This window comes from Akebia trifoliata, chromosome 3, assembly GCF_017979445.1.
Source record: "Akebia trifoliata isolate Shusen 1 chromosome 3, ASM1797944v1, whole genome shotgun sequence".
Lineage (NCBI taxonomy): Eukaryota > Viridiplantae > Streptophyta > Magnoliopsida > Ranunculales > Lardizabalaceae > Akebia > Akebia trifoliata.
This window is the reverse complement of record NC_141377.1, coordinates 10,857,179-10,874,009: the sequence shown is the minus strand read 5'-3', so window position 1 is coordinate 10,874,009 and position 16,831 is coordinate 10,857,179. Positions and strand designations below refer to the sequence as shown.

Genomic DNA, 16,831 nt, shown 5'->3' with positions numbered 1-16,831 from the left:
AGAGTCTCTAGGAGTAACACTGCTTGTAGAATAGTCTCAAATAACATCTAGCTGTAATCACAGACCTCCATAGATGTTCAAAACAATTGTCACCATCCTCATATGACCCTGACGATGATCGAATCGATAAAGAACAGTCACCTGCTGTGATTTAGGAGCCCAAATGGCCACCCACAAGTGTCGCACAAACTAGAGCAGCCTTATAACAGCAATCTGCTGTTTCGTACAGTACAAGGAAGTCACCTACTGTGATAATGAAGGCCAGATGGCCACCCACAAGTGTCGCACGAACTAGAGCAGCCACCTACTTGTGTCGCCTGCTCAGAATCATAGACCTGCTGTGATCGCAGGGCTCAAACAGCCTCAAACAACCACTTACCAACGTCGTACGAGGCAGACTATGGTCGCAAGAGTTGGACGAAGGTGTTTTCAGAGTCGCAAGGCTCGAAGACATCCACTTTGGGTGTTGCAAGGCTTAGATAAAACCACTATTGACATCGTTATCCTCAAACAGCATTGCTGCTGTGAACACAGCCTGATCGTAGGCTCTGAATGACTAAGGAATCCTATCGCATGATGTAATAGGGTTGTATCGTGTCGGAGAACCCCCGTAGGGGTGATACGAATTGAAGACGAGTGTGTGTGTGTTGTTTTGATGAAGAGTAGTCAATCGATTTGTCGCAGAAGGAGTGGAAGATCGATGGAGGTAGAGAGAGAGAGGCTCTGATACCAAATTGAAATTAAGAGAAAAAGATAATAATCATTAATTAGCCCTAATCAGGCTTAAAAGGTATTACATACTCATTAATAGAGGAAAAGACTAAAAAGGACATATAAATAGACTTATTTCAACAATAAACAACAGTAAGAACTGCATCGGCCCAATAGGATTGTGGTACGTTCATGTCAATAAAGAGGGCACGGGCTAATTCCAGAATATGGCGATTTTTCCTTTCGAATCGGTCATTTTGTTGAGGAATCTTAACATTGGACATTTGGTGTTCAATGCCAAACTCTAAACAGAGTTTTAAAACCTCAGTATAAGTGTATTCAGTACCATGATCAGAACGGAATGTCTTGACGGTATGACCAAACTGGGTATGAGCCATAGCAAGAAATTGCTTGAAGATCCCATATACTTTACTCTTGTGTTTTATAAGATAGACCCAAGTAATGTGACTGTGGTCATCGATGAACAAGACAAAAAATGAAAATCGATAGTGAATGTAACAGGGAAAGGAGCCCACACATCAGAGTGAATAAGGTCAAACATAGCAGGTGCAGTAGTATTCATACTAATAGGATAATGAGAACGCACATGTTTGGCTAATTGATAAGTTTCACATGAAAAATTAAGTAAATTGTTATTATGAAATAAATTAGGGAACATGTGTTTCAAATATCCAAAAGAAATATGGCCTAAGCGTAAGTGCCAATGCATTACAAGAGCCTTATTAGACTGACTGCTATTACTATGCTAAGAAACAAAATGAGTGCTAGGTGAACCGAGTGCATCCAAGATATACAAGCCATGCACTTCACGTCTAGTGCCAATTGTCTTCTTCGACTCCAGATCCTGAAAGATACAATGAGAGGGATAAAAAGTTACATTGCAATTCAAATTTTTGGTAATGCTACTAATAGATATGAGATTAGTAGTAAGTTGAGGAACATGCAGTGTATTAGTTAAGGATAAAAAAGGTGTAACAGAAAATTGACTTTGACCAACTATAGAGGACAAAGAACCATCAATAAGGCGAACCTTGCGATGACTAGAACAAACATGTACTGGTCATATCATTTGAGGCACCAAAATCAATGATCCATGGTAAGGAAATGGTGAAAACACTATATGTAGATGCAAAGGTACTTGAGTGAGCAAAAGTAAAGACTGGTTGAGATGAAGCTTCCATCTGATTGAAGAATTTCCTGAACTTGTTAAGCTCGGCTTAGGATAGAGATACTGAATCCGAGGAGGAGGTAATGGCTGAAGGAGGTGCTACATCAGTAGTCGACTGAGAGTTACATGAGCTGAAGATCGTTGAGATTGTTGACGTTGCTGATTAGAACGCTCATGAAGTGTATAACAACGGGCCTTTACGTGACCCAACTTTCCACAATGATCACACTTGTGTTGTTGACATGTAGGAGAGACCTACTAGGAGGTTGTGGAGAAGGTAGGCGAGCAAGCATGGCGGAGTGGTTTCTTGAAGAATGAGGTAAGGTAGCTGTGCAACGACTCTCATCAGTCAATACATAAGAATATGCAGTCTGTAAGGATGGAAACAAATCCATACCCAATAAATGAACTCTCGCATACTCAAACTCATCTCGGAGACCGGCTAGAAACTAAAAGATTCGATTCTTATCCAGAATTGACGTATATAATCCTTCATCAGAAGGGTCTTTCCACGCATAGAATGAGGAATAGAAAGTCAATTTTTCCCATCGAGCACGTAGTTGTGACATGTATGTAGTGACTGAAGAGTCAACTTGAGAGAGGCGGGAAATCTCACACTCTAAGTTAAAAATGCAGACATTGTTTTGACGTTGCAAGTAGATGTTCTTTGCGGAATCCCATATCTGTTTTGTTGTCGTGGAGAACATAAAACCTTTTGCAATATGTGGTTGCATAGATATAACTAACCAAGAACGGACTATAGAATTATTAGCAAACCAGTTGGAGTAATTAGGGTTGGTCGGTGTAGGTTGTTTGTCCGCCCCTGTGAGGTAACCGATTTTTTCTTTTCCACCAATGAACATTTCAACTGATCTTGCCTAAAGAAGATAATTGGGACCATTTAATTTCACGGTGGTAATTTGAATGCCTGGAAAGTCAGTCGAATTAGGGGGAAGACCACCTGATACATTACTATTACCAGTGATCGAAGAAGAAAACGTCTCGGAGGCCATCAAAGAGTAGATGTGCTTTGGTTTGAAGAGAGTTCAAATAAGAAACTAATCGCATCACCCTAAAGGTGGCAATACACGATCGTAAGAGGCGTGGAAGATGATTAAACACTGCTGCCTGGAAAGTCAGTCGAATTAGGGGGAAGACCACCTGATACATTACTATTACCAGTGATCGAAGAAGAAAACGTCTCGGAGGCCATCAAAGAGTAGATGTGCTTTGGTTTGAAGAGAGTTCAAATAAGAAACTAATCGCATCACCCTAAAGGTGGCAATACACGATCGTAAGAGGCGTGGAAGATGATTAAACACTGCTGTAGGTGACCCGAACAGCCATCAACTCAATCGTAGGGCACCAAGGAGTAGTTATGCCATTGTCGTAGGCCTCAACCAGGGATCCAGTGGCTGTCATGTGCCCCAGAATTTCCCAAACAGCAGCTTGCTGTTGTCGTACCCTACTAACAATGGCCTGACAGCCAGAAAAAATAGCAACTATTGTTGCTACAGCCTCCTAAACAGCACCTGCTGTTGCCGTAGCCCAATAACCAGCCAACTGCTGTTGCCGCAGCCTACTAAACATCACCTGCTGTTGCTGTAGCTCAATAACCCGTAGCCTACTAAACATCACCTGCTGTTGCTGTAGCTCAATAACCAGCCAACTGCTGTTGCCGCAGCCCACTAAACACCCAACTGCAGTTGCCGCAGCCCAATAAACAATCAACTGATGCGATTAGGGATGTCTACACTGCTGCCATAAGGCTTCAAGAAGGTCTCAAGGCCCTATCACATGATGTGATTAGGGTGTGGAGCGAACAACCCCTGTAGGGGTGATCTAGTTATTGAAGTCGAGAGCTGTTGATGATAGGTTTAAGGAGGAAGAGGATGATGAGGTTGCAACAAGGAGGAAAGGGGAGGGGACGATGGAGCCTAAGCTTTGATACCAAGTAAAAAACAATGGAGAGAAAAGTTAATTCATTGATTAACCCTAATTAGGCTTTAAAGTGGAATTACAAAGACTAATATAAATGGAAAAGACAAAAAAGGACAAAAGACTAAAAATTCTAATAAACCAGAATTATTCAACACTATCCCTTTATTAGAGACAAAGTTCTGAATGGTGAAATTTGTACACCTTATGTAAAGTCTGAAAACCAATTGACAGATGTGTCCTTGAAAGCACTTAGTTGTGCTTGTATGAATTTTATTTGTTGTGATGTATTGTGGGGGTGTTATGGTCGTTGACTAGTCCCTATCTATTAATATAAATAAAGGGCACAGAAAAGGTGGACCTAATTTTCTGTGCCCCCAAGTCTTTTATCTCCCAATCTCTCTTTTTCTGTTCTTTCTTCTATGAATGTTTCTTATAATAGCAAATCTTATATACAATAGACAGCTTAAGCTGTAGCACATGGCAACCTACGTTAGCTATCCTCTTCATGTTGCGCATGTTGAAGTAGTGATCTCATGATTTTTGTATTAGGTGTGAAGAGTTTGTATGATAAATTCAAAAAAATGTCGCATTAGTTTGCAAGGCTGTCTGTTACCTAATAGGTGAGTGCTGAGTAATGCATTAGAAAACAAAAAAGATGTGTATGGAGTAGAAAGCATGTATTTTGTTGAAGGTATTTATATTACAACATTGTGAAACCCTTTTCTAGACTAATAAGTGTATTGTTCCTGTTGTGATGAATGTATTGCTGTCCTGTTTGATACACTCAGAAGAATCTTGGGTTTCTTATCCTTTTGAAATTTACTAAATATAGAGTAAGTGCTTTATATTTTATCTCAGTACGGCCAATTTATATTTGTGTTAAATATCTAAAGTTATGCTTTGTGTTATTATTGATTCATCTGCAGATATCTTTCAGTTGATTCACCTCTGATAAGGGCTTATGGGTTCATAGGTATCAATTTTGACATAGAATCATCTTCCATGAAGCATGAGAATGATTCATTTTACTTCTTTATCCCTCAGGTGAAATTACATTCTCTCACTTCACTAGTATGTATTTATGTGAGTGTGGTCATAGTGCTTGCTTTTCCTACTTGTACTTGTACACATATTTCTCTTTCAATCTTCAGTCTAAGGGAGCAATACACATTTTAATTTTTTTTCCTAAAATTGAGAATATAATTTCCACAGATTGAGATAGATGAATGTGAGAATATGTCTGTCTTAGCAGCAACATTGGCGTGGAATGACTCTTCACTTTGTACCTTTGATAAAGCCATTTGTTCTTTCGAGTTATTTCTCTACCAGGTAGTTTAAGTTGTTTTCTTTTATTTTGTTAGTATTGTACTACTTTGTTTTGGCAAGTTTATGTCTCTGTGCAAAACAGATGCTATATGCAAGATATTGAGGCGAGGACTTGGAAATCTTGAATGCACATACATCCAACATTTAGTTGTAAAAGATTCGCATTTAACACTTATTTATTTATTTTGCTTTTGGTTTGTATGCAGAGATATTTGCCCAATTCTTGGAATTCGTTGTATGTGTTGAAGTTTGTGCCTTTTCTTTGTTGGGAAGACTGGCATTTTATTAAGGAAAATAATGCAAATTCAAATACTAATTCCAAGAAGATGGGCTTGTAAGAGAGATCCTCGTAATATCCAACTAAAAAGGACACTAGATCAACATCTCACCACTAGCTCTCCTGTCTCAATGGAAAAGTCATCAAACCTAGTTCCCTAAACTCACTCGAAACCTAAGTCCAAATATAGAATATTAACTTAATATTTAATGCCACATATCTTGATGTCCCTTGTTCTTGATAACACAACCATTCCTATCTTTCAATATCTTGCCCAAATGACTAAAAAGGGGAGAACATATTCCATTTTGGAGAGTAAATTTTGGTAGTCCAGCTTTCTTTAAAAGTTACATCTGTACCCTTAATAAGAAAATAACATTAAAAAGACTATTTTATCATAAATAACTAAAAGACTGATTGTAAGAATAGGATTAACTATCATTCTCTGAACAATTGTTGCATATAGTAGTGTTTCTTTTTCTAGCAGAACCTTTTTTGTTTAGTTGGTGTTTGTATTTCTACCTTCTATTCATCCGTAGTTCCATTAAGGTGGAGGGAGGGGGTGGAGCTATGGAATTATTTTATTTTATTTATTTTTATTTTTTATCCTTAGACTATCAATTATGTTTTCACGTCAACAATATGCCCATGCTAATTTTGTTAAGATTTGGTTAAGCTATTTATGTATCTATTTATGAATATCCTCATCATTTTTATTGTAATTTAATTTTCAGGCTACTCATCATTTTTCACTTTCTAAAGAGGCCTCCCATTACAAGTGCATAAACTCCATTCTTAAGAAGTTTGATGTGGTGGATGATAAAAATGTCCAAATGGTAATCATTCTACTTTTGTTCAACTCATACTGTTGAAAATGCTAAATATGTTACTGTAATCTAGTGATTAGTTCTTTGGATTGACTAATCCATCTCAAAGTTACTATACATTCGAGGATAAAAGAATTCATATTATGAGAAAATTGATCTGTGGAAATCATGATCGTCTAGACCTAAACTACTTGTGATTGATGAGGAGTTGTAGCTCTCCATCATTTCGTTTGTGGTCTTTATGTATTATTTTGCCTTACTTTTTAAAGGCATTCTAGGTAGGTCCCCTCTTACTTATTCTTTGTAATTTTTTCTCTTGTTGGTACATAGATTTTTTGTTATGCAGTGATCTCAATCTATATAATTGACATCTCGTTTCCTTTGCAATGAATGACATGATCAATTCTCCATGGCCTTCAAAGGACAGAACCCTTGCTTGATGTGGAACAAACCTTATCTGTTGGTGTTGTATTTAAGAATTGTGACCAATTGAGAATCTTTATAGAAGAGAAACACGTTGAAAAGCCTCCCTTCCATACGTTGTCTTAATGTCTAATCCCCATCAAGATGGCCAATTAATGGTTATGAACTTTTAATTTGTTAAGAGTTCTTTTTTTTCTGTATGATATCCGATAGATCGGGATTAGTATCCGATCGATCGGACAATCGATCTTATGTTTTTGTTCAACTTTGTTTTTTTTTTTTGGTTTGTTTTTTTTTGCTATATATATTTATACCATTGAGGAGACCAAATCTAGTTTGATTCATTCGTATTCTTTCCCATGAGGTTAAGTCTTTAGATCTATGAGTAGCAAAAATATTTCCCATCCCAATTGTTTTTTTTTTTTTTTAATTGACTTTTTCATTATATTTTGTTTTTGCCACTCTGCTAGGTAGGTCATCTTGGACTCCTACTTCTGTACCTTGGACTTTCTGGTTATTGATTAATAAATTTCTTATACTATGTCCATAAAAAAATTGTTGAAATGATTTTTTTTTTCTTTGTTATATTAAAAAATGCATCTAATAACTTTGATTACAATGAAATTGAGTTAGGAATTTTTGGACTATCTAGCCATTTTTCTATTGGCTCTCTTGATGTTCTTGAGTTGATCAATATGGTTTTTGTAGGTCTACATAAATGCAGATTCATTTGTCGGAGAAGATACCAGTGCTAGTTACTTGGAACTGGTATTCACTTTAACCTGGTAATAATTATTCCTTCAATATTCACTTTTCACATATTCTTTTGGAAAGAGTGAACTAATCACCTTACTAAAATAAGGAAAATGTGCTTGATATGGTTTATTAAACTTGAGATCTATCTGATTGCTTTTACTGCTCTTCGCTATCTTGTAGGAAGAAGCTTCAATTTCTTATCAGTTCTGTTTCAGGCTTTCACCAACCATAGCTATTAGCTGTAATATGGTATTTTACTACCCGACAATCATCTAGTTTCTCTTTGACACATGGCATTGGCACCTTTTGACAATATAATTGTATTTACTAATTCTATTTTTCGTTTTTAATAATGTAATCTATAAGCTCCATTTGAACTAATTAGTATTTTGAGAACTAACATTTCCCCCTCTTGCTCCCAAATTCATATTGGAAATAATTTAGTTAGTTGCTTTCTATTCTTAATTACTTAGTAGTGATAGTCTTTTAGTTAATTCTTATTTATAAGGACCTTTATGTAATTTGACCTTTGTAATTAATATAAATTCCTGCTAAACTCTCATAAAGAGCCTTGACACAATTATTCTCAAATTCTTCTTGGTATCAAAGCTAAGGAATTTTCCCCTTCCTTTCTTTCTTCTCTTTACTTGCTAAACCCTAACTTAGAGTTAATCTCATTCGATCTACTCCCCTTCGGGGGTCTTTCAATTTTTTTGTTGTTTTTGTTTTATCACATGTTGCAATAATGCGTTGTGCTTCTACCCTATGTTAGGGTTTGTATTTACGTAACATGAATTGCTCTGTTTTTGGGTGTGCGATAGCAATTAAACTACTTTAGTGGCTGTTTTTGGTGCTACAACCACCATTATCGAATCCTGCGACAACCTAGAACAAGACAACAGAAGTTACTGTGTCGTTTTGGTCCTGCGAACAAACCTAGAGCCTCTGATTAACTTTGCGGCAGCCTTAAGTGCTTTGTTTTAGTCCTAAGTGCTTCATTTTGGTTCTACGATAGTCGTAGCTGCTTCGTTTTGGTTCTGCGATGATAGTAGCTACTTCATTTTAGTACTATTGTCAGATTTGCTCAATGACCCTCAATTGAGTTGTCCTTTTCTTATATAGAAGTCTTTTTCTCCTAATTACAACATCTCCTAACATTAAGCATCCTAATTGCAGCATCTCCTAATTCAGGAAAGATATTTACAGATCTGTTTCCTAAATAACTATACAACATTATATGCATCCTAATTACAGAATCTCCTAATTAAGGAAAGCCATTCACAGATCTGTTTCCTAAATAACTATACCACATTTTATGGTAGGTTTGACAGATTTGTTTCCTAAATAAATGTACAACAATTTATGGTAAGTTTGCTGCCTATCCTACTAACATCCCCCCTCAAATTGATGTTGGTCGATCAAGAAGCATCAATTTGCCAACAAGAAACTGATGACGTAGTCGTGTCATAGCTTTGGTGAAGACATCTGTTATCTGAAGGTCGCTTGAGACATGTGGAAGAGAGATAACCCGAGTATCAACAGCTTCCCGAATAGAATGGCAGTCCACCTCGATATGTTTGGTACGCTCGTGATAGACGGGATTTGTAGCGATCTGAATAGCACTCGTATTATCAGCATGAAGAGGAGTAGGAGTAGACTGAGGAAAACCTATCTCAGCAAGTAAGCCACGGAGCCACACAATCTCTGAGCAGGCTGCCGACATGGCACGATATTATGACTCGGTCGAAGATTTGGAAACACGATCCTGTTTCTTACTTTTCCAAGAGATAAGTGAATCACCAAGAAACATACACCACCCGGTGACAGACCGACGAGTATCAGGACATCCTGCCCAGTCAGCATCACTAAAAGCCACAAGGCGAAGAGGAGTACCAGTAGAGAAGAACAAGCCACAGTGAGAGGAACCCCGGAGATATCGAATAATTCGGCGGACCGCGGCAAGATGAAGGTGGCGAGTAGACTGCATAAATTGACTGACTTGCTGGACAGCAAAGGAGATGTCAGGCCGTGTAATAGTAAGATAATTGAGACTACCAACTAATTGTCGAAACACAGTGGGATCAGGAAGAAGATCGCCCTCCTCACGTCGATACTTGACATTCACTTCCAAAGGGGTATCCACTGAAGAGGAATCCTGCAAACCAGACAAGGAAATCAAGTCCTCCGTGTATTTATGCTGATGCAGGAAAATCCCAGATGAATCAGACTGAACTTCCAAACCAAGGAAATACCGGAGAGGGCCAAGATCTTTCATATGGAAGGAATCATGAAGATGCTGCTTGAGCTGATCAATGAGAGCAGAATCAGTCCCAGTGATGACGATGTCGTCGACATAAACCAGAAGAAGAACAATACCAACAGAGGTCGTACGAAGAAACAACGATGAATCATATTGGCTTTGGATGAAAGAAAACCGAAGTAAGGTAGCCCGGAACTTATCAAACCAGGCTCGAGGAGCTTGTTTCAAACCATACAGAGAGCGCTTCAGCTTACACACATTCGACGTCGATGACGAGCAGAGGCCAGGAGGAGGTGCCATGTAAACATCTTCCTATAAATCACCGTGAAGAAATGCATTCTTCACATCCATCTGGCAAAGGGACCATCCTTGAGAGGCTGCAATGGCAATAATAGTACGCACAGTGGTCATTTTAGCGACAGGAGCAAAGGTCTCCTCATAGTCAACCCCATACTCCTGGCGGTTTCCAAGGGCAACCAAACGAGCCTTATAACGGTCCACCGACCCATCAGGCTGAAGTTTCACAGAAAAAACCCACTTACATCCAATTAGCTTGATATGAGAAGGACAAGGAACCATGTCCCAAGTCTGATTTTCTTGAAGAGCTTGAAGTTTTTCCTGCATAGCCTTTCTCCAACACTCATGTTTATTAGCTTGTGAGTAGGAATTAGGAATCGATATAGTTGATAAGGTAGCCGTGAAGGAGGTATGAGGGAAACCATACCTATTCGGTTGATGAGTAGCACGGCTAGATCGTTGAGGAGGATGCAAAACGGGATCAAGTGGCAGATCAGACTCATGAAGGGGTAAAGTTGGTCGACGGCGTTCATAAACAAAACCAGGCTTGAAGCGTTCAGGAGGGCACATCAAATCATCAAAGTGAGGAAGAACAGAAATTGCAGGAGACAATCTAATAGAACTAGGAAAGAAACATTGATGCTCAAAGAAAACGACATTACGAGATATATGAAATTTATTAGAAGAAGCATCATAGCACACAAATCCTTTTTGAGATAAGTTATATCCCATAAAGGCACATTTCACAGATTGCGCAGAGAATTTGTGACGTTGATGCGGAGGTAGATGCACAAAACAGACACATCCAAACGTGTGTAAGTCAAGAAAGCTATGGGGCTGTTTATGCAAACGATAGTATGGAGAGTCGAAATTTAACACTTTAGAAGGCAACCTATTAATCAAATATATTGCTGTAGCTAAAGCTTCAACCCAAAATTTAGGAGGAACAGAAGATGAGAGTAACAAGGTCCTACCAACATCTAACAAATGTCGATTTTTGCGCTCAGCCATGCCATTCTGTTGAGGTGTATAAGGACACGAACGGTGAGAAACAATTCCTTTGTGACGAAGAAACTCAAGAAATTCATGAGACATATATTCTCCACTAGAATCAGATCGTAAAGTCTTAATGCTAGTGGTAAATTGATTTTCAACATATGCTAGAAACGATTTGAAAACAGCAAAGACTTCAGACTTATAGCGTAGAAAATATACCCAAGTATATCGACTATGGTCATCTATGAATGTCACAAAATATTTATAATGAGCATGAGAAATGACAGGAGTAATGCTCCATACATCACTATGAACAAGGTCAAAGCAATTCTTTGCCCTACTCCCGAAAGAAGGGAAGGGAAGAATCTTACTTTTTCCGATTTTACACGTAAAAAAATCAAATGACAAATCATGAGGCAAAAAAGAATCTCTTTTTTTCAAAGAACCAGAATTCAGCAAATGAGATCAAACAACATTATTTGGATGGCCTAAGCGTTTGTGCCATACTTCACAATTATTGGAGACAGTAGTTCAAGCCAAAGAAATGATACTAGGAGTGGAAAAGTATAATGGAAACAATCTCCCAACTTTAGGCCCCTTCGCTATTGTCCTCCCCGACACCGGATCCTGTACATGACAACCATCACGAGAAAACTGAACATTATAATTATCATCCACTAATTTTCCAACCGAAATAAGACTTGTAGAAAGCCCAGGTGATACAAAAATATTAGTAAGTGATGGTGCGATATCACCAACCCCAGTAATCGGTAAAAGATGGCCATTAGCAACTTGAATATTAGAAGAACCAGTGTACTTACGAACATTGCTAAGCATATCAAGAGAACTGGTCATGTGATTGAATGCAGCGGAATCAACAAGCCAAGATTGAGAGGGTATAGTACCCTTACCTTGCAGCCCTAAAGCGGAAAATGCTGAGACTATCATTTGCTGTACCATTTCTGGTGTAAGGGCAGGTGTAGCAGCAGTGGAAGATGATACTGGAGCGAGATTTCGAGTGCTGGTTACCCCATCCGAAGTGTGGCCAGTAGCAGTAGCATGATAAGCATTCACGGGTTGGTTTTGAGGACGTGTTGGGCATTCTTTGATGATGTGTCCCTTCTGTTTACAGTAGCTGCAGAACTTTTTAGCACAATGGGCAGCAATATGCCTATAATCTTTGCAACTGTAGCATTGAACCGTACGCATGTCTCAACTCCTCCCTTTGCCTTGAGCAGCGTATGCAACAGCATTCTCTTGCGGAAGCGAAGATTGAGTAAAAAGACGTTGTTCCTCTCGGAGAAGTGCTCCAAAACACACATCAAGAGATGGTGAAGGATCCCTGTGCATCAGGTTGGAGCGAATAGACTCGAATTCTGGCCTTAGTTTCATTAAAAACTGGTCTCTTTTGCTAGCTTCATGGACTGCTTGAACAGCAGATAGAGACTCGGCCGACACGTTGGCATACACAATGTCGGAAAACTCAGCCCAAAGATTCTGAAAACCACAAAAATATTCCTGAATAGAGAGTGTACCTTGGGAATAGACAGCAAGATCAGTTTCCAACTGAAATCGTCGGGCGGAATGATCTTGATGATAGACCTTTTCAGGTACTCCCACATCGATTTAGCCGTCTTGTGAGGCCTTAAATTGAGTATAAGCAGTAGATCTACAGACCCAAGAATCCAAGTCATCACGCGAGCATCTTTCACCTTCCATTGAACCAACTTCGTAGGATCGGTAGGTGTTGGATCACTCCCATCAACATGTCCCCACAACTCCTTTCCCATGACAAAAAGTTGAAACTGAAATTCTCAGGCAGCATAATTCTTCCCTGTAAACCGAGTTTGAAAGACTTTTGAGTTGGAGTTGTTAGCCATAACTAGAATCTCTCGAAATTCACCAAAAAAAAAACGAAAACTGCAAACCAGAACCCGCACCCAAGAAACCAGAAAACCAGAGCCTAGAACTATAAAAATTGGACCAAAGACAAGGTTGATTCAGAGAGTGGCTCTGATACCATGTCAGATTTGCTCAATGACCCTCAATTGAGTGGTCCTTTTCTTATATAGAAGTCTTTTTCTCCTAATTACAGCATCTCCTAACATTAAGCATCCTAATTGCAGCATCTCCTAATTCAGGAAAGATATTTACAGATCTGTTTCCTAAATAACTATACAACATTATATGCATCCTAATTACAGAATCTCCTAATTAAGGAAAGCTATTCACAAATCTGTTTCCTAAATAACTATACCACATTTTATGGTAGGTTTGACAGATTTGTTTCCTAAATAAATGTACAACAATTTATGGTAAGTTTGCTGCCTATCCTACTAACAACTATGACACTCTAATATCATTTGGATTAATAGGTAACAGCAGTGGGTGCCTCGTTTTGGTCCTACGATAGGTCTGTTGGACCTTATGGATGAGTACAACAGGAGTTAGCCCCTCTATGAGTCTTGCGATAGCCTGAGATCATCTGGACAACCAGGCAACAATGTTTTTGGTTTCGTTTTAGTCCTGCGATAGGATTGTGGACTCTGCGATAGGGTTTTTCTAGTTTTTTGTTTCATTTTTGGTCCAACGACAGGTCTGGTGGACCCTGCCACAGTTTTTCTTGGTTTTTTGGTTTCGTTTTGGTCTTGCAACAGGTCTGGTGGACTCTGCGACAGTGTTTTTCTAGTTTTTGGTCTAGTGATAGGTCTGGTGGACCCTGCGACAGTGGTTTTTTGTGTTTGGATTTTGTCTTGATTCTTTTTTGATCCTACGATAGGTCTGGTGGACCTTGTGGTGGAGTACGAAACTAGTAGGACTTCTTTTTTTACGACTTGCGATTGCAACAGTAGGCTGTTGACAGAGTTCGACGGCAGTTTGGACATTGCTCTGCTATTTGGGTTACTATTTCTTTTTCCAATAATTAAATTTCGATATCCCTTCAAATCAAATCAATGTTTTCGGCACAAGGAATTCCACTTTTCGCTACAGTTCTTGGGTCTAACTCTTCAGCTCAACGTATTACCACTGTTCTTCTCGATGGTCGGAACTTTCAGTCATGGTCTCGATCTGTGCGTCTCTTTCTAGAGAGTAGAGGGAAATCTGGATGGCTTTCTAGGACTGTTACTAAACCATCTCTAACTGACCCTAAATTTGAATCATGGGAGATCGACAATTGCACTATCCTTGGGTGGCTGTTTAACTCCATGGAATAACGCATTTATACCATGTTCATGTACCATGAGACAGTTCCATCTTTATGGTCAGTGCTTATTCGGACATATGCACATTCCAGGAATGACTCGAGGATTTATGAACTTTATTGAGACATTGCCCAGGCTATCCAAGGGACTCAGAGTGTAGTCGATTACTTTGGATACCTTCAGTCACGTTGGGAAGAACTTTTTCATTATGAGTCTATGGCTAAATTGTCTTCAGAGGTAGCTGATTATGTTGTTGACCGGATTGCTCGACATAAAACCTACCATTTTCTTATAGGTCTACGTCTAGAATTTGAGGCACTTCAAATACAGACTCTCAACACCACTCCTTTATCTTCTTTATTTGAGATATTTGCGACCATTGACAATGATGAGCATCGTCGCCGTATTCCTCCTCCTCAGACTCAGGTCCCTTGCATTCTTTTTGCTCCAACTACAGATCAGATGGCCTTAACTGCCAACTTGAGTTTTTCTGACCTCCGTACCCCTAGATCAGGGAATTGTGGACGTGGTACCATGGTCGTGGTAAAGGGAGTGGCCTTACTTGTAGTCATTGTGGGAAGACTGGTCATGAGAAAGCTCGCTGCTTTCAACTCTATCCTCATCTGATACCACGATCTTCCTTCACTTCATATGTGGGATAGACTGCTCCTCGTGCTGTTATAGTAGAGTCATCATTTATTCCTTTCACTGATCCTTCGTCTTCATTTGGCACTATTAACTTGCAACATCTATAGACTCAGATTGCCACTATTGTCTGGGATCAGATTCAAGCTCACACGAAAACCTTTTCGACTGCGGCCTCAGGTATTACGCCTCTAGGTACATTATCTACATTCAATGTCACTCAGTCTAGCTCTACTCCTCTGACATGGGTTATTGATTCTAGTGCCTCTGATCACATGACCGGTGAGTTTAGCCACTTTACTTCTATTTTTTCCACCACCTATAAGGAGGTTCGCCTTGCTGACGGATCTCTTACACCTATCCACAGAAAGGGTATCATCCCTTTATCCGCTGGGATTTCTCTAGATTCCGTGCTTTATGTCCCTTACCTATCTGTTAATCTTTTGTCTGTTAGCAGTATTACTAAATCTCATAATTGCTCAGTTACCTTTTTTCCTACTCACTGCATTTTTTAGGACTTGACTTTGAAGATGATTTTTGGCAAGGGGTATGAGAGGGATGTACTGTACTTGTTTGGATCTCAGCCTACTGCTGCTCCGGCTTCCATCATCTGGCAATCACATTTTTACATCACAAAGTTTAGATTTATGGCATGCTCGCTTAGGACATGCCAATTTTCAACACTTGTGTTCTTTATTTCTTGCTTTAAAAACTGCTTGTAGTGGACATAAATTTCAATGCTCTGTGTGTGAACTTTCTAAACACACACGTACTTCTTATATTCCTCGTATGCATCGATTTAATGCAATATTTGATTTAGTTCATTCTGATGTGTGGGGGCCTTCCCTTGTTACTACTTTTAATGGTCATCGTTATTATGTTACATTTATAGATGACTACTCTCGTTGCACTTGGGTTTATCTGATGCGTTCACGTTCTGAGGTGTTCCCAATTTTTGTTAATTTTCTTAAAATGATTTAGACTCAGTACAATATCACTGTTAAATCCCTTAGGTCTGATAATAAGGGGGGAATATATATCTGATGGTATTCGCTCCCATCTTCATGAGAATGGTATGCTTTACCAGTTGACTTGTCCTTATATTCTTGAATAGAATAGGGTGGCGGAATGCAAGAACCATCACCTCATAAACATTGTTCGTTGTTTTTTTTCGCGGAATGCATGTTCCAAAGGCATTTTGGAATATGACAATCCTTACTGCAGTTTCTTCTTAATCGTGTTCCAAGTGGTACCTTAGAGGGGCAGGTGCCCCTTCATGTCCTTCAACCTGATAGCATTCTCTTTCCTGTTACACCTTGTGTCTTTGGGTGCACGTGTTTCGTTCAGAACAAGACCCCCAATTGTACAAAATTGGATAACAAAGTCATTCGATGCATTTTTTTGCGTTACTCCTCTATGTCTAAGGAGTATCGGTGTTATGATCTAGTTTCTCACCGTGTCATCCACACTCTTGATGTTACCTTCTTTGAAAATGTTCCATACTATCATGTTACATCTACTTTGCAGGACTCGTCTCCTATCGTGCTATCTTCTCCAATTTTTCCTTTGTCTTCACCAGCGCTTCAGGTCTACACTAGTCGCACTCACTCCTCTACACCCTTGCCAACCTCCTCCTTAGATTCAGGTATACCCTCTTCTACCTCCACACATATAACTGTTCTTATTCCATCTATTTCTGACTTTTACTTACCTATTGCCCTTCGTAAATTTAAGTGGGGGTGTGTTACTGATAATCTTATTGCTCGGTTTGTTTCCTATTAGGGTTTTTATTCCTCTTATTAGGCCTACCTTGCCACAATTGATTCTATTCGAGTTCCTCGGTCTGTTTCAAAGGCATTAAGAGATCCTCAATGAACAAAAGCTATGATTGTTGAAACGGATGCTTTGCAAATCACTAATACCTGGGAACTTGTTTCTCTTCCGTCTGGGGCGCAGACTATTGGTTGTAAATGGGTCTTC

The 16,831-nt window shown here is 39.1% G+C and overlaps 2 protein-coding genes across 8 annotated transcripts in view; one reads left to right on the top strand and one right to left on the bottom strand.

Moving 5' to 3' along the window:
- Positions 1-16,831, top strand: part of PHYLLO (2-oxoglutarate decarboxylase/hydro-lyase/magnesium ion-binding protein) — a 117,446-nt gene that overhangs the window by 16,210 nt on the left and 84,405 nt on the right. For 6 of the 7 annotated variants that reach the window (XM_086433886.1, XM_086433885.1, XM_086433883.1 and 3 more), the window contains 5 exons: positions 4,768-4,885; positions 5,054-5,170; positions 6,179-6,280; positions 7,403-7,462; positions 7,631-7,699. In XM_086433886.1, the coding sequence (XP_086290012.1) occupies positions 4,768-4,885; positions 5,054-5,170; positions 6,179-6,280; positions 7,403-7,462; positions 7,631-7,699 (466 nt within the window). The other variant, XM_086433889.1, reaches the window with a different exon arrangement.
- LOC147405974 (uncharacterized) lies at positions 10,854-12,600 on the bottom strand. Its single transcript, XM_086433890.1, has 2 exons — positions 11,915-12,600; positions 10,854-11,630 (listed from the first exon to the last, which is right to left on the bottom strand). Exons 1-2 carry the CDS (start codon positions 12,210-12,212, stop codon positions 11,593-11,595), a joined length of 336 nt encoding a protein of 111 aa, XP_086290016.1. The 5' UTR covers positions 12,213-12,600; the 3' UTR covers positions 10,854-11,592.

Coding starts and splice junctions, on each gene's coding strand:
- LOC147405974 (XM_086433890.1), bottom strand. CDS start 12,212: ATGCGTACGGTTCAATGCTACAGTTGCAAAGATTATAGGCATATTGCT. Junction 11,631..11,914: donor TTCCGCTTTAGGGCTGCAAG/GTAAGGGTACTA, acceptor TGTCATGTACAG/GATCCGGTGTCGGGGAGGAC.